This window comes from Anopheles merus, chromosome 2L (genome assembly GCF_017562075.2).
Source record: "Anopheles merus strain MAF chromosome 2L, AmerM5.1, whole genome shotgun sequence".
NCBI lineage: Eukaryota > Metazoa > Arthropoda > Insecta > Diptera > Culicidae > Anopheles > Anopheles merus.
The window spans coordinates 38169014-38192505 of NC_054083.1; the positions used below are offsets into that span (position 1 = coordinate 38169014).

The 23492-nt window shown below is 44.3% G+C and overlaps 2 protein-coding genes across 4 annotated transcripts in view; one reads left to right on the forward strand and one right to left on the reverse strand.

The window, feature by feature from the left end:
- LOC121594698 (bifunctional heparan sulfate N-deacetylase/N-sulfotransferase) overlaps nt 1–23492 on the reverse strand; it is a 182857-nt gene that overhangs the window by 136699 nt on the left and 22666 nt on the right. For all 3 annotated transcript variants that reach the window (XM_041918305.1, XM_041918303.1, XM_041918304.1), the window contains exon 2: nt 10512–10646. The gene's annotated coding sequence lies outside the window, so the exon portion shown is untranslated. The remainder of the gene's footprint in view (nt 1–10511; nt 10647–23492) is intronic.
- Nucleotides 13471–15012, forward strand: LOC121594700 (alpha-tocopherol transfer protein-like). Its single transcript, XM_041918307.1, has 2 exons — nt 13471–14293; nt 14367–15012. Exons 1-2 carry the CDS (start codon nt 13559–13561, stop codon nt 14619–14621), a joined length of 990 nt encoding a protein of 329 aa, XP_041774241.1. The 5' UTR covers nt 13471–13558; the 3' UTR covers nt 14622–15012.

Consider the following 23492-nt stretch of genomic DNA (forward strand, 5'->3'; position numbering starts at 1 on the left):
ACAAAAAAAAAGTATTAAAACCTAAACATTGATTATTAAACTTGATTGCATTTCTACTTCACTATTGAATAGAATCTGTCGGTCTGGCAGATATATTGCTTACGAAATATAGCTCAAAACTAATATACAGAAATGTGAAGTACCACTGCCTAGCATCAATATAATATAATTATGTTACTGAAACATTTCAATAATCAATGAATAGTACAGTAGAACGTCGATTATCCGGGCAGCTCGGGACCGGAAGGTTGCCGGTTAATCGATTTGCACGGATAATGGTCCAAGGAAATGTCAAATTCATATAAAAATATAAAATCCACTAGTTTTATGATTAATTTATCTTGAATCAATCGATAAATCGTTAGTAGAATATTATTTTAATCAATAACTAAAGGTTTAAACAACTTTTCATGACCAAAAATGAATTTCGAAAATACAACTAGACACTACAGAGCTGCACAAAAACTGGTTGTTCGCTGTACGTTTGAACAGCTGTCACATTTATGCGCCCGGTTAAGGGGCCCGCCGGTTAATCCGCCACCGTATAATCGACGTTCTACTGTAATATTGTACTAATGATCCCTTCTACAATTTAGGCCAGAACGCTGAAACTTCTGCCTAAAGTCCATTTAGGATAGGAGTTTCATAATTATTTACGAGCACCACATACTTGATACTTGGTGTTTTTCAGTGTGTGGTACTAATAATTAATTATTACATTTGAAATTCACCGAAACAATATCGTTTTAGAGGGAAGAGGATTTAGGGGAAAAAATAAGTAAAATGGTCGTCAAATTAACAACTCATTCACTTCGAGCTTGCGTGCGTGTATGTAAAAATGAAGGAGGCTATTGTCAAACATCAAAGCTCGTTGTATTAGTGCAAAAATGAGCTATGCTTGTATATGGAGTTTGTTTCAGTCTATCAATATAACAAGCACAATGTATTAACCGTCCACGTTGTATCCATTTAAAATTTACCATATTCGAAGATGCATTTTAGATCCGTTGTGTTTTCTTTTTTCGATATTAAATGAGTTTTAATATTTTTAATACTTTTATGCAATCGAACGATTTTTAGCAAATCATTTTTACTTCAGCATGTGTGTCAGGGGGATGTGTGTCAGGGGGATGTGTGTCAAACTACATATATAAACGGCTGGCCAATATTGTTATGGCTCCAAATGCCAATAATTAATCATCCTCATTAATTACAATACTCCGCAACATGTTCTAAAGATACATCAGTTTCTACAAACATTATAGCTAACTTTACTTACTGTCAAGATTTCACTTTTTAATAAATTTTAAATTCATATAGAGCGAAGACAAAAATCAAAACAATAAAGCATTCAATAAACACCATTAAAAATACGCAAATTCGATCCAACATTCGATTATGCAAGTATTTTTCAACATCAATTTGAACCAAATTACATTGCACGATGCAGTTCAATGCAAGCATGCAGCGTGCAGTCTACGCTACGCTAACCAATTAAAATCTGGCTCAATTTAAGCCCCCGCCTACACGACACCGACAATTTCATGAACCTGCCTGCACCACAATTTGCTCTCGTCATGTTTTTCCACCGTATGTTACATCGTTTCCGTGTGCTAAAGCGTCAAAGGATACTGCATATGGGTCCACAATGTGGACTCCACATCATAACGTATGCCGATCCAGCTCGAACGTGCTCCACAGACACGTAATCCCGAACACACAGACGACACACCGGCATAAAACAACAATGCAATTTGAGACAATTAATAATACAAAAGAATCGCTTGCCCGCCGGAGTACCGAAAATATCCTCTTCTCTCCACTGTGTAGTAAAAATGCACACCTTCGGATGGAGGAAGCCAAAGGCTGGCAAGGAGAAGTGTTAAAGAACGAAGCAAAGAACGGCTAAAGGACCTCTTCTCTCCCTGTTCAAAACATCCAACACCAACGCGCAGACAGAAAAAAAACTGTCTCAAAACCTGCCCACCACCGTTAAAAAACAAACCACCCAAACCAAACTCATAATGAGTGCAAGTCATGTTTCTGTCCCATCGGAAGGGCTTGCGGTGGTGTTAGTTTTGGTATCATATTTTGTCCATAACAGTTTCAAAGGAAAAGCATCTTCTGCCGTGCTCGCTTTATATCATTTTCATCATTGTTTTCGAGCGAACACAAAACAAAAAAAAACGACGGGCGAGAAACAAAACTCACCAGCCAGGATTGCGGGCGGGCGCCAGCAGAAGGAAAGTGTGCAGAATGGGTGTAAATGCAGACCACGGACAGAGAGGATTCCCTTTTTTTATTGTTTGCGCGCCCTTCGTGACGGTGGTGCACGTGCCCATACCGCGTCGCCGGTCGGTATCCCTGTCTCACCACCCTAGGAGAGGTTTGGTGTTAGTTTGGCGCCGGGTAGCATAGCTTCATCCCTTTTTTTTTTTGGTTGGAAAGAATGAAAATATAGCACCGGACGAGGGGAATTTATGATCCATTCTTATGGGAAAGTTTTATGTTGCGCTCAAAAACTTTGAAGAAGTGTCATTCGAGTGGCTAACCGACCACCGGGGTCCGTAGTAACTATCCGGCAGAGCCCCAACCTTCAGGGGAGGTGGATTGTATGTGTGGGAAGCTTTTTTTTAAGTAATCTTCGTATGCTTCTTTTGTTGGTTTTCTGCTGAAAAGAAAAAGCTACGGGAACAGTTTTAGGGCATACCATTTGAAGTAAGAAAGAAGGCCATAAGGCGACTCCTACACACAAACAAGAAGTGTCCACGCGATCATATCAACCACGAACCCGTTTTCTTGGAGCAGCAGAGATCGTAAAAAAGGTAAAACTTTTAAGAAATCCATTCCAAAAAGCCCAAAAAAGCAAATAAACGTCATCCTGTCGGGTTTGGGTCCTGTAGCCGCATTACTTTGGCCATAAACCGTACTATCAGGCAGGCAGCCAGGGCTCCAGTACGGGGGCAACGCGAAATAATGAAAAATTAAGAACACAAACCCAAATACCCACCACACCACAAATAGACACCCACGTTTGGTGGCGTGCGACGATGCAAAGGAACCCCCACAGGAAACCGGCACCGAAAGCGCCGAAACACCACGCCGAGTTGACCAATTGCTGGAGACCGGCCCGTCTCAAGGGAGACGCCGAACATTACTGCAACAACGCGCGTTCCTACAAAGCTTCGGGAAGGGGTGCGCGAGTGAGACAAACCGTCCACAACTCTCTCGAACAATGGACACATTCCACCGACAAACGAATACCGCGGGTGCGGTGGCAAGGGTGCGGGAGAGAACGAACGGCACGGGCTTGGTAAAATTACTTTTTTGCGATAAGATTTATGTCGAGACGATGGATCACGCAACTAGCGCCGATGCGCCGGGGCGCCATCGTCTACCATCCGCTGGGAATGGGGCGCATTTTCGAGATTTTTCTCCTCTCCAGAGTTCTTTTTCTGCTTATTCTTGCTCTTCAAGTTCGCTCGACTCTTGTAAATCCTTAACATAATATACCGGCATGCCTTTCTCCCCCCTGAATGCTCCAAGCGTAGCTCTTGAAGAATTCCTAAATTTATTTCGCCCAGATTAACGCGATCGGACGGAGGCGTTGTTGCTTTGGACCCAAAAATCAAGTCGAAAAGTAACTCATTGGGGTTCGTGAACGACTCGTGCATTATGTTTTTGTTGAAAGAAACAATTCATTTAAAATACGTACAAATGGTAAAAATGCTATTCGCTTACATTCTAATAATATTTTTTCGCTCTTCAACATTGATTCTTTGAAATAAAATGTCATTATTTCGAAGAATAAAGATAGATCCATTTCCAACCGTGCTAAACACAATAAACGAGTAAAATATCAGCTTGACTATAATGAAATGCGAATAGATGATTTCAGGCTAGTCCAATTATTCATTGCCTCATGTCCAAGCGCGTCAGCCGGGACATAATGGTGTGCCTCCCTGGTTTAAACGTTCCTCCTCCGAGCCGAAAAAAGTCTTCAAGTGAGAGAGCGCATTAAAACAATTCGCCAATGCATAAATTATGCCACCGTCGCGCTTATAATTCAATAACATCGATCACTTTGCATCGCAAATGCTTATTCCACCAACACAACAGAGTTCGAAAGGTTATTAGTATTCAGCTAAAAAATTGAAACCCAGGCAAGAGCAGTCGACGAAGGAACCAAACCGCCACGCACAAACACGGATACACAAATGAATCCAAATAATAAAGCCCCCCCGGGAGTGGAATTAGCATCCCTAGTGCCTAGGGAATACTCCCTATCCTCACCCTCTTCCCCTCCTTGGCCTGATATAATCGAATTGAAAATAAGGAGATATGGAAAATCCCAATGATAACAAAAAGCAATATTCCACCACTGACTCGATCACACCCAAAGCTCAACGTTCTATGTGTCCCTCAAAAAAAAATATCATAAACATTGCAAACGCTTGCAAAATGGATGAGTGAAATGGGGTCATCAAGCGGGTGAATGATAATTATGGGACAGGCGAGCGATGAATGCGGGTACAGTACGGTACACGGCAAATCCTGTCCTGTGGAGGAAGAGAATATTTGATTAGTTTCGGACGGAAAGCTCATTAGCGTGAGTTGCAACTTTTGAAGCCAGCGCTGTGTATCAGCGCTAATGGAACAGGAGCGCGACGGCACATAATGCTTGAATGTGAATCAGTCCCCCAATGGATTTGTTTAGCCGGATGGGTGATGGCGGAGATGTAGATCCAAGTGATTTACTAATTATTATAAAAGAGCAAAAGGCATCATGTGATTGAATAGGAACATTACATCAAAGTAATGGCACAACCCAAAAGCCAGAACATTGAATTAATAACGGTCCATTCAAAAAAATCCTCCAATCAGCAATATATTTAACGAAATTCTAAATTCTGTAAAAAAGAAAAATCATTTTCTATAATTCCTTTTAAATTGAAATATTTGTTTTTTTTTTTCAATCAAACACATATTTCAGTCGATTACGGGTGTACAGATTGTACAACACATTCCCCCAAATAACATACATTCCTGCGAAAGTTAAGATTCCACAGAGCTTAAACCACTATTCAACATCTATTTTGCAATTTCCAATTTGCATAACTGCACACCAAATTAATCTTTTTCCGCGAATCATTCAAAATGATCACAGGAATCATTCGAATCGATCGTTTTCCCGAGAAACGTGTAATTGCATGCAACCCCCGGTGGCGGCAGTGGAATTCCCGCGACCGTGTGCCCAACATCAATCGAAACTGTACCTCAAGGTTCGAACGTCAACTTATCAAACGTATTACAGCAAAACAGGTACGCGGCAACAAATTGGTTTGCCCTGCTAGTCACCCTTCGCCGTCAGCAGCTCATCCCCGTAGAGCTGTCATCGGCATCGTGAATATTATCATCAACACCATCGGTGTCGGTCCGCGGTTAGCCGCTCATCGCTCCGTTCCGTTCCGATTGTTACAACACCACACCACGAAGTCAAAAGGGAAGCAACGGCAGGCATCATCGCCCTTGTCACTGCCAAGACGCACAACGACAGACGCGCGCGGCGTTAGTCTACTTTCGATCCCAGTCCCTGTCACCCACGGGCCCTGCACTAACTGGCGCCTGGGCAATTGCTATCGCCATTTGCTAGATTAAATGGATCTCCTTCGTTCCGTTTGGACGACACTATTATTATTATTATCATCGTACGAAGAGGTTCCTCGCATCACTCCCTAACCGCGCCGCACCACCCGCACAGCAGCAGCAGGCGCTGACGATTCTTTTCTCCCACTCGGGGTGTTGTCGTCTGCGGCGACACAATTAATTTGCACTTTAATATCTCACTGTATGTGTGTGTGTGTGCATAAAACAGATGAAAGAAAAATAAACACAGCATATATATACATTCAAACGCATTCCGCCGTAGTAAACGCCGGCACGGAGCAACGCTTTGTCAACCTCAGGTTGCTACTTAGCGGGCGCGTTCGTTGTGTCTTTTTTGATGTAAAGCATAAAAGGCGCGGCCCGACGCTTTGAATTAATGGAAGGAAGTTTAAAAATAGGGAAAAAGGAAACGCAACGAAGAAGAACGATACAAAACGGAAAGAAAACAATAACAAACAAATGAAAAACAGCCAGAAACATGACAGAATCTCGCGGAGACAGGCAAAGGGCAACGAAACGGAGAGAGAGAGAGAGACACACACGGTGACATTTCGTGTCGCTTGCAGCTAAATGCGGCTAACGATGGGCACACACCACGATGATTGCGCGCGCGCGCGAGGGCATCGCGTGGATGGCGGTGCTAAGAATCTCAAAACATCTTAACGTACTCTTGCGCCACGCCCGCCCCAAAGCCCGCAACGCTTTCCTTACTTAATGGCCCCGCCGAATGCAGCGCACACCAAAGCAATTCCGTTGAGATTTTTCTACCCATTCAACAAGGAGCAGAGGAGAGTAAAAAAATCAACACAGAGTACACACACACATCCCCGTGCAACATACAAGCGCGGAAAGAAGACATCAATACGTGTGTGGGTGGGAAGGGTGCCGTTGACATCTTTGGGGCGACATTGCTGGAATTCCATAGGCAAGGTCTTGTACTATGCTCAGTCGCGGCAGCGAATGGGGGGACACGCATATATCTTCTCCAGTTGTTGTCATTTATTGACTTGTTTACGATTGTCCGGGCACGTGCACCGGGAGTTGCCGGAAGCGGGAATGCGATGTTCAAGTAGTAATTAAAGCAGATACATACACTGCCAACAGACGGAGCTCAAATGGACCGGAAAACATAAAATGCACAGCTCGGTACGTGAAGTGCGCGCTGCGGATGGAGAGATACCAATTCACATCTGAATCTGAATCTGAATGAATACATCTAACGTCCGAAAAAAAAAAAACCACGGACGGATGTGGACGGTAACAAAATCAATACACAGATACACAGAGTGTTCATAGAACAGAAAGCCACAGTTTCTACGAGAAATCATCTGGAGCGGAGAAGGTGATTCCTAAAAACCGAAAAAAAAAAATAACGCTCCACAAAACTTCTAAGTATCATCCAGTTCACACGCTAACTTTCGCCACAGCTTTGCGTCTGGCTGGCGTTGCGAGATGTTTAAGACACTCGTCGGTTCTAGCGCTAGAGGGGATAAGTTTTTCTTTCGCACTAAACGCTAACGCGCAACAGTAACCCCCCTTCTACTGGAAAGTGTCTGGGGAGGGCAGCGGATGTACTGGCAGAAAAGTTACGTAGCTGTCAAATGTAGCTGTAGCATTTTGTCTCGGCAAGCCTTACTACGTAATACAGCGTAACGGACACTGCCGAGGGTCGCGAAGAAGGCAGCGACGGCCGGTTGATGCACCCGCTAATTAGAAACTATAACGAGAAAACTTTCTTTATCCGCAACTAGACGTATGGCCCGCGGCCAAAGTGACGGAAAACAGGAGAATGTTGGCAGCCAAGCCATTCTCGCGGGTCCCACACACACAGAGGGGTGATGCCGATGCGTTGGAGCTTCATTTCAGTGACTTTTGCGTAAAACGTCATAACGCTCCGAGCGTTACCATTACCAGCAATGGCTAACTACATTTCAGATTGCTTTGTTAGCTTGCAAGTTTGCTTTGTTACTTCATTATATTTTAAATTTATCGTCTATTCTGTAATGTGTATGTACATTATTCTGCAAGAAGCGTGTAGCAATTTCTGCAGATTAGTGAGTTTTGCAGGAAAACTGGAATTCGATACATAAATTTCAACTTTATAAATCTTCGTTGAGATTTTTCATTGAGCATGAAAGGATTAACAACCTGCACAAGGTCCTCCAAACACCTGAACAAGCTAGAAGGTCCATGAAAAAGTAGTTTTTGAGTGTTACGAACAGTGCCTTTCGAAAGCCCAAAAAGGAACGCAAGAGATGCTCAATAGTTGTAGCAAAATATTTAGCAAAGCTCCTTCATGTACCAAAAGTACACTAAGAATAACCAGAGTTGATGAGAATAAACTTACCTTTAGGCTTCAACTATAGACATAAGAAAAAGTCTGAATATGAGAAAAAAAACCCTAAGCAGAACAGGTCCTAATGATAAGTAAATATAGCCGCAGATCAAAGGTTCAGTTTAATTACAAAAATCTTGAAAAGATGTTGGTGGTGCATCTTGATCATTATCAATAACGAACGTTCCAGCACGTGACATTGACAAAGAAAGTTGTAGATCTAAGACCATGAAAGTTGAAAGAGAGAATATTCTAAAATATTGCTTTCTAATTTATGAACGATGAATTATCGCATGAAAATACACAAAACTATGCCTTAAAAAAAGTCTAAACATACTGAAAGTTGGCATCTACTGATTACTCAAAGCTAGCTACTACAAAAAAACTAAATATTACCATTTTTCCACACAGCAACCGAAATACAATCGCTTCCCTGCAAGTTGACAAATTCTCGCCAACCTTATTAATCCCGAGCAGCGCTCAAAAAAGATCGTCTCTAATCAGATTTCCCGATAAAACAATTTGTCATCACTTTCATCGACGCTTGTATCACACCATTACCCGGGAGGCCTGGCCCCAAAGGCAAATTAGATTCTGCTAAATGGAAGGAGAGCAAAAAAGAGCCCCACAAACAGGCCACGATGCTGTGCGAGATAGTGTGACATAAATCGCCACAATATGAAGGGGCCATCCACAAAAAAAAACCCCAGCAAACGACCAGTTTCCTCCAAAATGCCGAAATGCCCGTCCAAAGCACACACACACACACACCGACGAGCCGATGAAGAACATAGCTGCGCTCTCTCATCAGCGAAAATATCATTTTCGTCGTTCAATCAAGACGATTAATTTCCCGTCCCAATGTCCCGGGAAGGCCAGACGGCAAAAGGAGCGTATAAAGCAAAGGGCCGGAGATGAAGAAGTGAGCGAAAAAAAAAAAACGGAGCTCAACAAAAGTGGCATAAACGACGACCACGCGCAAAAGCTCTGATCCGGGTCGTCGGTATAGCGCGCGTCTGACACATACACACACGCATGCCAAACCAAGTACACTGATTGGATGATTCGGAGATGAGATAGATCAAACGGAAGCAACACGAGGAAGTGTGGCGTACGGCGAGCAAAATGAAGAAGAAAAAACAAACCAACGGAAACCCTGGCACTGGCATCTCCCACACGTCCTCGCGCCTGAAACGATGAAACGGAAATTGAACTTCTGCCAGACCTGGTGGCGCGAAATTCATCCCTGGTCTAGACCGTCGTCTGTTACCTTTTCCAAGCCCGGTCGGTTGGCTCAAATGATGTGGTAATGCTCCGCGGCGCTCCGTAGGTGGTCCGGAAAATCCTAGCAGCTTGGGGGATGTCTTTCACCATTTTTTTTCGTTGTTGTTGCTGGTTGCTCCAAACAAAAACGCACGACCCCAAAGTCATAACGCGGCGGAGCGGACAGCGAAGAAGCTAACGCCGCATGTAGCACATAACCACGGGAGAAATGGTCTTCCATCATCATCGTGTGGTTTCGATCGTGTCAGGATATTCTCGACAGTTCCCGATTATTAGCACAAGACCGACGCGGCAAGAAGAGAAGAACAGTAGCACAACATTCCTTATCTTAGAGTGGTAAAACATTGATAAAAAGCTTTACCTTTGCTTCCCTGCACCTGCCCAAATCTGCAATCTCCTGCAAAGAAGCGACGAGAGCTAGAGATCAGCACGTCCACGAAGATCCTCTCGTAAACATTCCATCCGCTACGAACAATTGATGGGAAAAGTTACCTATTAACTTTCTCACATCGGCCTCCAGCACACCGACGAGAGGAGTCCGTGGTTCACTCTACCGTATGATGGTATTAAATGTTCGTCCATTTAGCTCCCTCCCATCCGCAAACCGGAACGGAACGCACACGTTTTTGGTCCACCGTGTACACTCTGCACACTCAATCGTTCATGGTGTAAGATTCAAGTGTTACGGTCAATGTAGAAGCAAAAACCCGCTCATGACAAGATTAGTTAGAGGTAAAATGGAATAACATACACACACACACTCTAACAAACCAACGTCTGCCCCACAATCATTATCGGAAGATTCGCTTCGGAAGAAACCACACCCCACACACGGGGGAGAGAAAAAGGGATCCGCTTCAAAGCGAAAGCACAAAAGCAAACGAAAAGTTGGCGTCCAGAAAAGTTTGCGTCGAAAAGGTATTGAATTAATTATGAACGCCTGAAGAGCTGCTCCATTAGTCAACTACTTTCGCACATTCCGCTTCTTAAGGGTTCACGGAGTTGTTTTTTTTTTGTTGGGTTGTCCTTCTTCCTTTTGGTTGTGCTTGCAGTAAAAGGTGTTTTATCTACGAAATTGCTTAGCCGCTAGCCTGTCCCAAGCCCTCCACCTCAACTCTTCGAGCGCCTGCAGCAAAAGTGGACGTAATAATTCAATCAGCAGCAAAAGATACAAAACTTAGGAAGGGATTTAGCGCACAGCGTGCAAGGTCTTGCGAGGACGTACCTTTTTTGCTTCTTGTTCTCTTTCGCGTACACCTTCTTCCCGAAAACCAAGTTGCCAATTATTATCCGCTACCGATCGATCGTCCAGACGAGCGCTTCCAGGAAATGTGGCCGCTAAGTGCTGACAGATTTATCTCTGAAAGTAAACGCAAGCAGTAATGACATTAGAAGTTGTGATAAAGCTTGCAGCCAGGTGGATAAAGTGGATTAATTTTTTAAAGCGACAATTCCAACTCCTCTTTATGGACCGTTGATGCCATTCATATTTCACTTGGAAATGTATTCATTCGGAAAAAAATTGACTAAACACCATGCACCACTTCATTCGAGAGAGCGTGTCTGAACGTGCGGTGAATCGGCTTTCCACAAGCTCAGAAACCATTCAGACCTGTGTGCGAATCCTACTCGTATGTGGCGCGGTTGTACCACCAGATCGAAACTATTTGCATTTAATTACATTCCTCCTACTGGGCCTCTTCACCTACCACCGCATAAGCGTCGTGGTTGGCAGCTTCCCTACCGGCACTAGTAACAGAAACGGCGGTCGACATATGGTTAAAATAAAATTTACCGTAAACGGATTTGTCGGGCAGCAGCCACTGCAGTAGCAGCAGAAGCGGCAGATTAAGCAATCAAGGGGATAAAATGTGACTGAAATCCAACCATTGCACATATTGCGTTACCCACCTTCCCGGGCATGGAACGTTGCTACTTCGCCCCAAGATCCAGCCTACGTTTTATTTCTTTTGCTTTAGGTACGACATGTGCAATAAATTGCAGATTTTAAGTGGAAATCGTTTCAATTAGCTTTACCAGCCTCCTTGGGGCGGTATTTCATTTATTTTTATTTTTATTTTTTTTTTTTGTTCGGCAATGTTGTTATGATGTGCGTGTCAGCTTCTGGTTGTACATGTTTGGGAAAGCGTTGCCTCGGGGACACGACATATTCGACAGAAGTATCTTGTTTAGAAATTTCCTTTTTTTGTCGACAGTCTGTGCATCAGGCAAAACACAAGCTGTTTGCAAAAATCTTGCTTAAGCATACAACACAATTACACAAAATCAATTGCAATGAAACGAGTCTTGGTTTGCACACTTTTCGAGAGTATAACATTTCTGCAAACTCCACAACGCTGTTAACGCTCCGTACAGTCCAAAACGCTCATGCTCGGTTCTACGGATAGAAGACACAAACGCAATTGCCGCGTTACAGGGTAGTGATGGAGAAATTTTACGACCCTTTTATACAGCACACGAGAGGATCAGTCCATATCGCTGATTGCCGGCGACCGTTCTCAGCCGCACAATCGCGACACAGCCGTCGTCCGAACATCAAGATGATATTTATCGTCCAGCTCTCACATGAGGGCTCGGGGCGCTGGTCACCACTTTTAGAGCCGCACATAAAGACACGGACAAATAAACCAATGGATAAAAAACCCTGAATAAAGCCACCCATGGAACATATCCTCCATACTCTGAAGCGGTGGCAGCATCATCGCATGGAGATGATGGTTCACTTCGATCATCGTACTTTCATCGGAAGTGCACACACTCGATTTTTATGGCACCGAAGCGCTCGTCCCTAGTCTGGCCGGGGGGGGGGGGGGGGGGGGGGTACAAGTTCAAGGGAGCAATAGACCTACAAAACACCACCACAACTTGGCAAAGCGTCAAATAGCGGCCTCGCGATTCGGCCATCCGACTGGGCGTTTCACCGAGCTTTATTTATCGATCCCGGAGTGTGTTAACCTTGGACGGGAAAGCATGTGGATAGTACAGCAGAAGAGACAACGGTTCCTTGGTGCTGCGCCAGTGCTTGGAGAACAGAAAACGTAATAGTCACATGCTAGAAAATTCGTCCCAAGGAACTCCCAAAGAGGATATCTTTCGTGGTGGCTGGGGAAAGATGGAAAGAACTGTTTACCGCGGGACAACGAATTATGCAGTGGTACAGTAAGTTTTATATGACAACCTTTTAAGGTCGTATATTTTTGCGCTTTCCAATGTTATCAAACGCTACATCCTGCCTAGCCAATTAATGCTTAAATACGGACAACACTTCTGCAGTAGTGCACATTATCTGATTTATGGAAAGCAAACTCGTAAATGGAAATTCCATTTTGAAGTCATCGATCCATTACTCCGAGTCGCATAATGCTGTACTACGTATCAACCGAATGTTTCTAGAGGAACAAGGAATGAGCCACCTTATCCATTTTCCACAGCATTTTTCAGAAAAGATTGTAGCTGCAACATTTTTAGATCAATCCACAGATGATTTTAAAACAAGAGCTTTGTTTAAAAGTATAGAACCCTCCTGAGACCCGTATAAAGGCTCTTCGAAATAATATTTTATCTATCAGATATATCAAACAGTAGTAAAAATGAGCTTTGCGTTAATTGAAACTATCGTTCAAGTTATTTCAGTTGCCTGACAGATAGAATAGTTGGTAGATCCCTTGTACCTCCGCTAACGCTCTCTGAATTCTACGACCTCTGAATTCGTAACATCAGCAGCATCACCAACTACTACAAACTAATTCAAGTTCAAGTTCAATCCAGTCACCAAGTGTTGTGTTTGTGACGTACTTGAACGCTCATGGGGACACTCCAATGACAACACAACTATTTCATTGCTTGAAGTTTATACGTCACACGACATCTCAGCTGTAGACGCGATTTTTTAACGTAACGAAACAAAAAGTTAAGACCTCCGGCCAACGTGTACATTACTTGCACGCATTACGTTGTTAAGAGTTTATGTGCATTGCTTTTTTAACGTTGCTTCTCTCACATACGAAAGGGAAATCCAACATCTTTTCCAAATTTGTTAACCACAAAAACTACACCTCATCTGCTCTTTACCTTTGTAAACTACGTCAGTGGCCATGTTTTTAACTTTTAACCATCTCCTCCTATTCCTCCCTATATACATGTGGTTAGCTCCAAAAACCCTTATTAAGCCGAAGTCCCATGCAAATCCACTCTTAGTGCAGCTCCGCAGTGCTAACCGTACGGGTCTCTCTTGGTCTCCCGGCAAACACGATGACGCCCAATCCGCTGCCGATACCGTGTCTGGAGAAGGTGCCCGAAGTGTACGACGACGACCACGAGCAACCGGAAGGTCCGGCCACCATCGGCAAAACGCTCGAGACGCTGCGCGAGGATGGCTCGACGGTGAGGCAAAACTTGGCCCTGCTGCGCGACTGGATCGCCAAGCATCCGCACATCCGGCGGTGCCGCACGGACGCACGCTTTCTGTTGCGGTTTCTGCGCGCCAAGAAACACTCCTTCCTGGCGGCGTCCCAAACGCTCGAGCGATATCTGGCCGCCCGTACGCTGCATCCCAGCTGGTTCCAGCGGCTGGACATCCGCGACCCGGAGCTGGCCGACCTGGCCGACGTCGGGTTCCTGTACGCGCTGAAGGAGCGCGACGCGGACGGATGCCTGATGGCGCTGTGCGACTGGGGCCTGCTGGACCCGAAGCGGTACACGGTGGACCACAGCAACCGCATGCACGCACTGTGGCTCGAGGCGTACGGGGAGGATGTGCTGGCACAGTGTGCCGGCGCGGTGGTCATCTTTGACATGCGGCACGTGCAGCTGGCCCACCATAGCGTGGTGTCGCTGAGCGTGTTGCGGCAGGTGGCCCATTACGTCAACAATGCGGTACCGATCCGGTGCAAGGCACTGCACGCCGTCAACGTACCGGCCGGCGCGCTGTGGATTGTGAACGGAATGCTGGGATTTCTGAATGAAAAGATTCGCAACCGTTGCAGTGTAAGTGGTTTTTGCGTTGTGATGGTGAAAGTGTTTGGGATTACCAGAAAGTATTGCTTTGATTCCTTTTCAGTTGTCTCGCGATTACGATGAACTGGCAGAAAAGATCGATCGGAGCTTGCTGCCGAAGGAGCACGGAGGCAAAGAACCAAAGACGGAGCACATGCGTGCGTTCCGCGAGCGGTGTGAGCGCTACCGCGATCGGATGCTTGCGCTGGACGAGATGGAGATCGACCTTGACCATAATGAACCATACTCACGGCACGCCATGCTGGACGACATTGAAGGTGGAGCGGTCGGTAGCTTCCGCAAGCTGGAGCTCGACTGAATCGTCACGCGTATGCAAATTCTCTATCACTGCTGAAATTAGGCAGAGGAGTTCACGCAAGGCATAGACCGGTTATGCAGGTTAGAAATGGAGAGCAATAAAATGCGTCTAGCCACGATCACCTTATTGTTTGACTTCAAACATTTTTGTGAAATCAGCAAAATTTATACATTTTACAAGATATCAAAACACAGGATTTCACATCATCTTTAAACTTAGATAATTCTTGGCAATACTCTGCTACATTGCTCCAATCGATGTGCACATTACATCTTTTGCGCATTATTCGCTGCTCTTAAAATGTTACATCCACAACCGGGTATGCGGGTTTACATCTTAATCCACAGAGCAAACCTGCACCCGCCATAATTATAATTTGATACGTCAAATTACTGTTTGAGTACGTCCCGCATTCCTAACGAACGAGATAAAACGATGAAATAAAGAAGAGTGGAGAAGAAAAACACACTCCCACATAAGCCCCAACATATCACACGACACTCGCGTAGACATTCGAGCAATGCTGGATGCTTTAACAAACCCGTTGGCAGCTCTAACCATCAGATCTGGTTGTTATCGTTAAAAAAATGACACTCTCAACCAACAGGTTTTCTCGCTATCATTCGCTACCCGCACTACACCACGATAGCGCCGCGCTAGAAGCCTTCTCCACACTCAGGGAAGGCCACAGCCTTGCAAGCAACGTCAGCGAAAGCACCTCTCTGCGGTCGCCTTGTCGCGTACGTTCTTCACGAACATGGCGTTCGAGGCTTTAAGTGTGCTACAGCATACAGTCCGCTCGTGTTTGAATGAGCTAAATAGCTGCAAAAAAGTGAAATTACATGTTCCACATATAAGCGGGCAAAAAACTATTCTTCTCACTCATAAAAAAGGACGTGGCATTTCTAGCATTTGTACGGGGATGGAACGGATTTATGCAACGGCAAACAACGAAAAACACCCTCTTCAGTGTTATTACGAAACAAGGACACTTTACACGAGACTGTATAAATGAATGTGGACGTGATCGTAAAAGTAGATATAGAAGAATTTCGTGAGTGATATAAAAAGATGAGTAGAACAACTTTAAACATGAAGCATTTCACGACAAGACTTTTGAAAAAAATGATCAAAAAAATTAAAAAAATACAAGGAGAAGCAAATATTCCATTTCGTTCTTTTTATAATAGTAGGTACATGGTTCAAGATTAAAGGACTTAAAAAGACTTGAAAGAAATTAAAAGGACTTTAGAGTTTCAGGTTTTACGCTCTTCAGGTTTCAACTGAAATAACGATTAATTTATTCTAACATGATTGAATTAACAATAAAGTTAAAAAATAAAATCAATTTTTTATCTAAGCCATAATTTCTCAATATTTCATCTTATAAACCTGTATCATCGCAATAGTTATTGAATTTGCTCTGGTTTTATTAAAACACTTTGCAAAATTACACAAACTTTTAAAAATTAACCGGCATTTATAGATAATTTAATGCAAATATATTACGAAAGGAATGAAAAAAAGTGAAACTTTGTTTATAGTTTATCCCTATAAATCATATTTTATTAGTAAACAGTATTCAAACTCGTCACTTCTTTCAGAATACACAATACATAATTGTTTGACTAAATTTATATCAACAGATTGCTTATCTGTTGCAAAGTTGACATCGATGAAAAAACTGGCTTAAAAAGAGGCTTAAATAAGGCTAAAACAACGAACGAAACTCATATTGCTCTGATCGCAACAATGTAGCAATATACATCCAGTACATCCAGTACAAACAAACATTAAACGGATCCTACTACAAAACGAATGATTCACCACGTTGCAGTTGCACTACGGTCGTCAAAAAGCGTCAAGATTGTTACCGTCCCCAGATTCTATCGCTATCGGATTTATAAATGTGTGACATTTTACAAAGAAAAATACGAAAAAAAATCAAAACAAATAGCCCACCCCTCACACGGGCATACAGTGCAACGCGACAAGAAATAGCGCACGAGATATGCCGCGTGCCATTTTGCACCACGGCGCAGCGCAAGTACGTCCGCAAATGCACCACACGAAACGAGCTGCATGTAAGGAAATGCTTTCTCGCTGGAGAGATTTGTTCGATACCGATTTGACCCGAAAGGGCAGATGGGGAGGAGAGCAAGCTAGGCTAGAGGAGTCATAAAAAGATAGAGGCAAAGTGTAAAAAAAGCGAAAAGAATTGTCATTCCAGTTGAGTGCTGTGGAGTTCCCAGTGCGCTCGGTATGGAACCGGGTTGGCGCTGTGGAACGAAACGTGGAGAAGGGGGGATAAATATGGCCTCATAAATGAAATCCAATCTTCATGATTTACTTTTGTACTTCACTCATCATTGAGCACTATTTGAGCAAAGGATGTAGAATGCTGCCATGCCCTCGCCCTTCCCGACCAGTCCGCCATTCGGGGGACGGCATATTGCAGGCATACGCGCATTGGGTTTACTGCAGCTGTTACCGTATCCCCACGTTCTCGTGACTCTACGTGTGACACACGCTGTTTGCCGATTTGATTGGGAACCTTTTCTGCCAGTCCCGATGATGGAGGGGGGAGTGAAAAAGTGGGCAGTGTTTGACGAACATTATGCACAAAAGAGGATTTTCAGTGGGGAGTTTTTCCTGTGGGGGAGAGGAGGCGGTGCGAGAGAACTTACTGCGCCGCGTTCGCGAAAGGGCAAACCAAACGAATGTGTACCAGCAGGACGTGCAAGTGGAAGTAAATAGAGCGCAAGGAAAAACATTTCGTTCCCACCGGTCGTACAATTTTTTGACAGCTCTCCTCGATGGTACAACCGTTTCTGTCCCGTCTTTCGTCCATCATTTCCACCCTTTTCGAGGGAGTATTTTAATGTTTAGCAAGAACCCATCTTTATGCTGCTAACCGGTGCATATGTGTTTGTGTATGTGTATTAGCAGAATGAAGCAATGACGACCGTCACACTTCAAGTGTGCGAAGCGACGAATGCAAATATAAACGCAGGCGAGGTAGAATTAAAATAATCACTACGAACCACTTGACAATGCAGGCAAGCCCCAGAGCCGTGTGCAAGGCGGCAGCGGAAGGATCTCATCAGCGTTGATGGATTTTTTGTCGTTTGCTTGACGAGCAGCACACGGTTGACGGCGAGGGTGGGGCAATGCCGTCGTGCGTGTACGACAATTAGAGGAGCGCAGGCAAGGGAGGGCAAAGAATTTGTTGTATGGGAAAAGCAAAACATGATGTACTTTGGTTCGGTTTAGTAATGTGATGTAGGGAAACAATATAGCGTACGGATTGGTATGCGTCGTTTTTTTCTATTTTAAATAGGTTCTGCATTTTTTTTACTGCGAATTCAAAAACTTAAACTAAATAAAGAACTTCTAAATTTACTTTTAAGTAAGCAAGTCCTTCATAATTTTTGGTAATGATTTTCGGTAATGTTTTTTTTTTATATAATGCTATCATAAATAAGAAGTGTATCCACGATTTTACAGTGCACGAGCACCTTTGGTTGCTCGAATTTAAGTATATTTTTTTATGTATTATTTAGGATTATTGACATAAAAAAGTATTTTTTTCGAGTAATTTGATTAATAAATGTTAAAAATGGGAATATATTCTTTTTTATAATTAAATTTGACTGTAAAATGTGTGACCAAATATATAATATAAGCTATGTCTATTACTTACAAAATTTGATTAGCTTTGATCAAAGTCAAATACAATCACCTGCGACGGCTTTCAATGTCTGCTGGTGACATTCGAGAGGCGGCATGCGACCAAAACCTCCTTTCACCATAAATTCAAACCAAGCATTATCACTTCATTCCGCCATCAAAGCCAGTTAGTGGGGTCGATTTTCCTCCACTAATAACCCAGCCAGGCGGCAAACCGGTCCAGTCTAATCAATCCCACCGGCCACAGGCCCGCGCTTGCAGCGCAGGAACCAGAAGGAACGCACCACTTACGGCATCACCGTCCACACTCTCGAACCGAGACCGAGTGGGTTATCTGTTTAGCTGATTAGCTAGAGCATTTGGGAAGGCAAATAATGATGTCAAACCCAGCAGTGATCGAGGCGGTCGATAAATTCTCCATTCCACAGGCCAGGGCATACAGCCCCCCCTCCCGTGTAACAGCTGCTTCCCCAACCATATGGGTAAGGATAATTATGATAAATGCCTGCCACTACATTAAATTAGCACGCCGACGACGGTCGACTACTGCAACCAGCCCGCTCGCGCCGTCAGTTCCCAGCTTCACACAAATTAAACCGAATGATTGCTAATCTATTTCGAATCAAAGTCACCACCGGCCCCCCCTCGGCTACCAAAAGCTCACAGCCAAGCTGGTTCGTGGGCGACGGAGGCCTCAAAACGTGGACCCATTCCAAACCCCATTGCCTCGGGTTTGTACCATCGCCCGCGACCATGATTAAGGACACTTCATCAAGCAATCGCTTCATTTTCCAGATGATATCCTGACCATAAGATGGCTCTCGAGTGTCTCTGTAGGGAGTTTATGGCCCTTGGTGGTTGTGCTCGAGCTTCTCCTTCTTCCCACCCACCGCTAGAGAAGATCTTGCTTGCGGAGGGACCTGCCTGGTGGTTGACATGGTTCCGACCACTCCTTCCCGCACCAAGGCTAAGAAGGTGGCACAGCCTCTTCGGTTAATTATTGGTTTGGGGCTGCCAGTCAGTCCCACGTGCAATAAGAGGGCGGCGACACGTTCCGTTACCGCTCGCACCAGTCCGCAGCAGTCCGGAAAACGGCAAACTCCAAACACTCCACCTCATAAAGAACGAGCGTCATGGTAATAATGATCCACTCGTGCCGGTCGTCGTCGTCGTTCGATCTGCTGCTGCGTGCTCGGCGGGCCAGGAGCAGCACGCGCGTGTCTTTGCCGGCTCGCAGCATCATAACAGCGGCGCTCGTTCGAAAAATTCGGCATAAATGCTAAACGTGAAGATGGCGACAGCAACACCGCGTGGACGACCGCGATGACGATTCTTCTCGAGAGTCGAGCGTCGTTGCCCGTGAAACGTGATATCATAAAATTGTTTTTGAGTTGGTTGCTTTTTATAGCGTGTGGACGACGGCTTTTGTTGTTGCTGTTGTTTATATGCTCTATACATGCAGTTGGGTTTGGAAAGCGTTGGTACCATTTGTTGCCTTCGCGCCCCCGAAACAACAAAAGCAGCTCGACACACAGCCTGAATCCTGCAGGGTGCGCACTGTATGGTCCCCTCCCCCTCGAAGGGAGAAAGGCAAAGCATAGCTGGTGGTAGAAAGGAATGCGCGCGCGACCAGACGCTCTCCTACGCAAAGCTTCTTTTTTCGACCGCTTTTCGTTTTGTTTGTAGGCGTCGTAGCGTGTCCCGCATTCTTCATTTGGAAGAGGTTTTTTTGTTGTCGGCAGTTTATTATTTTACGATAACGATTTGGGCAGTTTGTGATGGTCTCTTTAAAGGCAGTTCTATTGGGTGTGTGATGCGCTCTTTAAAAATGTGTTGACCGATGCTATCAAGAAGATTTTTGAGTGAGATTTTTGACAGCATGAATGGTCGTCGGGGTCGGAGAGCGCGTTTCGTAGTCTCTTTTATTGGTAGGGCAGATTGAAACGTATCTACCGCGAACTGGGAGGAATAATGATTTAATTTTAAGCTGTGTTTTTTTTAAAATTATACATTCTTCTTCTTCTTCTTCTTCTTCTTCTTCTTCTCATTCTCCTTCTTCTTCTTCTTCTTCTTCTTCTTCTTCTTCTTCTTCTTCTTCTTCTTCTTCTTCTTCTTCTTTTCGAATAAATTGTAATCTACATGGTTATGTGGGCCTTAAAAGCACTCATTACACTCCTAGACATTAATATTACCACATAATAATGAAATTCTTGAATACTGGATGAAGGATTCGAATGGGAATCCAACCACATTCTTCCTTATCAAGAGCCATCGCGACTACCATTAGACCACCAAGTCATCCATCGGTCGAATAGCAAGAAGTCCAATAAATACAGCAAATGAGTAAGCTTATTTGTTCATGAGTTTCTCATTATTTCGCATCTTTGCGAAAAATCCATCATTTGACTTATTTTTCGAAACAAGAAGGCATAATTTAATTACTCCAAGCATTCCAAGCATTTATACTTTTTGATTATTGATAGTAATCTTTTCCTGCTAGATTCATGAAATCTTCATCTTTCTAAACATCTTTGCTGATTCAGGAAGCTCTATAATCCTAGTTTTTTCGACTCTCTAAAATGCATTTAACAAACAATTCACTTAATATTTTCTTATTCAAATCCTCACATGTCATTATATAGTTTCCTCCCCCCCTCCCCCCCTTTATATAGATCGAAAACACATGGTTTTCCCATCATACCACAGTGGTGCGTCCATCAAAGTGTTAATTAAACAAATCGTACCATCTAATCAAAATCATTAGCGCTTATTATGAAAGTGTAAAACAATAATCATTGAAATAATTTAAATCATTTAGCGGCAAAAAAAACCTAGAAACCAATTAATGAAACACTATCACAGCATACTTTGAAATGATGAAAAATATTATCTCTACAAACATATGGTACTGGCCATATCTCACAGCAGGCACACCATCTCATTTGCATCTCATTGCGCATATGTTTGTGGTGCAAGGTGGCAAAAGCACCCAAAGCACAGCCTTCTTTTCTTCAGGCTCACTGTTTTCTGTAGTAATTGCTCACTAATCAGCACCTAATTAGCGACAATTTAACGCCACGATACGCTCTGGCAGCTGTCCCGTGCCGTGTTTCGCGCTGTCGTTTTGTTTCACATATTTGGATAGCTTATTGTTTGTATATTCACTCTGTCCCTCTCCGCCCGCAGTTTCCCGCAGGTGACACTCTGTTGCCTCTTTAGACATACTCACATATATTCACACATCAGAACCACATATCCACCCTACCGTACAATTGGAGGGAAAAAAAGGTGAACAAAAACCTTCTCCAACAAACCAAAGGTAGACACAGACACACTGTTTGCCTAAGAGATTAAGCTTTGGATTCCATTTCGAGTGTTGCTGCCGTATGGGATGTGTGTTTGTGTGTGGGTGTGTGTGCGGGTCTTTTTCCTCCCAAATCGCGGCTACTCACGGGCATGGGAACGTATGGAAACGTACGTCCCGAACTACCATAAAGTCACGCATACGGGAGTGACGAGGCGACGACTTTCTAGCGCTATCGACTGCGTTCAACAACAACAAAAAAAAGAACGAAAGAAAAGTGCACGAATTTTCCTCCCCCACGTCGTTTGACGGCAACGCTGGTCGGATCAAATGTGGAAAAATGGTTGAGCGATCGGAGCAGCGATGATGCCGTGGTGACGACGACCGCGCGACACGCTCACTAGAAGGATTTTCGGGAAAAGCTCGATTGGCGTATGATTGGATGTCATATCATCATCATCATCATCATCGCCCCGTCGTTGTCGTTCTCAGGTCTTGATTTCACTCGTGCCAGTGGTTGTGAATCTAACGCTGATTCTGAATCCCATCATGTTCGTGCGGTATGTGTGAGTGTCTAGCATGGAATCAAAACCTTGCACAACTTAACGTATTCATCAGTCTGATCTACACCTGCCGGGCACCGGGTACCGCCACGGTGTGTACGGTGGTGGTGGTGGTGGCGGTTTAAGGTGAGGGCCATTTTTTCCCACCCATACCACAGGACACCGAAGCTCAATCTGTCACTGGTCGCGTACGACACACCCGAAAGCTGGAGCACCGAACATAAGCATATTATGTTCATCGATTCTTCCCACTCCCTCTTTCCAAACCCTTTTTCTTTCCAATTTAATGCTGATTTCGTTTGACGCGATTTTACCACCCGAACCACAGTGCAACGCCCTTCTCCGTTTCATCCCACTTAGGAGACAGTGGGTGAAGGTGACTTTTGAATAAAAATCACGTCACACATGCAACCACTGCCGCGTGGAAAGCATTAAGCCCTGCTCTGCGTGTGTGTACCCTACCGAAACCGAGATGGAGCGATGGACGTCAGAGTTTGATGTGCAGCGTGGGCGCATGGCATGGCAGCATGGATGGGAAGATTGCCGACCAAAAGAAGGAAGGAAAAAAAACTCGAGCCACTGTCACCGATCCATCCCTCAGGTGAGTTTCAAACCGGCGAAGTAAAAAAGGAACAACTGGGCTATGCTTTTCTATTACGTGTTTCTCTCGTTGCGATTGGAAAACGACGCGCCGACTTGCTCGAGGAGCGCACCGGCGATATGCTGAACAATGGTACCGATGCTCACTCCGTTACCCCACCGTGTGGGTGTGTACCACACTAATGATGATGATGATGATGATGGGAAGGCTTCGATTTCACCTTGAGGGAAGTTGACTTTTTTCCCCCCCGTTTGATTTCGTTTTTTGGTGGAGTGGTTCTACACCCACGGGCCCCTTTCGCGGGTGGGAAGAAAGCTCAACTTTTCTTTCAACTTTTAAAACACTTCTCAACCCCGCCCCGTCGTTTCGTGTCACAATATCACATCCACCTATACGCCCCCGCGCGCACAAGTACTCGAGAGCACAGTTTTGTTTGCGCGGGACCTAACCCTTAAAGCTTGATGCCATCTAGCCTCTAGGGCTAATGGTATTATAATAAACCCAAACCAGCCCACTCACGTAAAACTTAAGCGGTCAAACACACACACACATTCAGAAACGAGCACAACAGAAATCATATGTGAAACTCCACCTGATCAGTTGTGGGTGAAGTGAACGACACACATTTGTGTTTTGTAAATTATAACGCTTTTGGCAAATGTAAATGTACCACCAAAACTCAAACTGCCTTTCGAATGGTAAAATGCAATCAC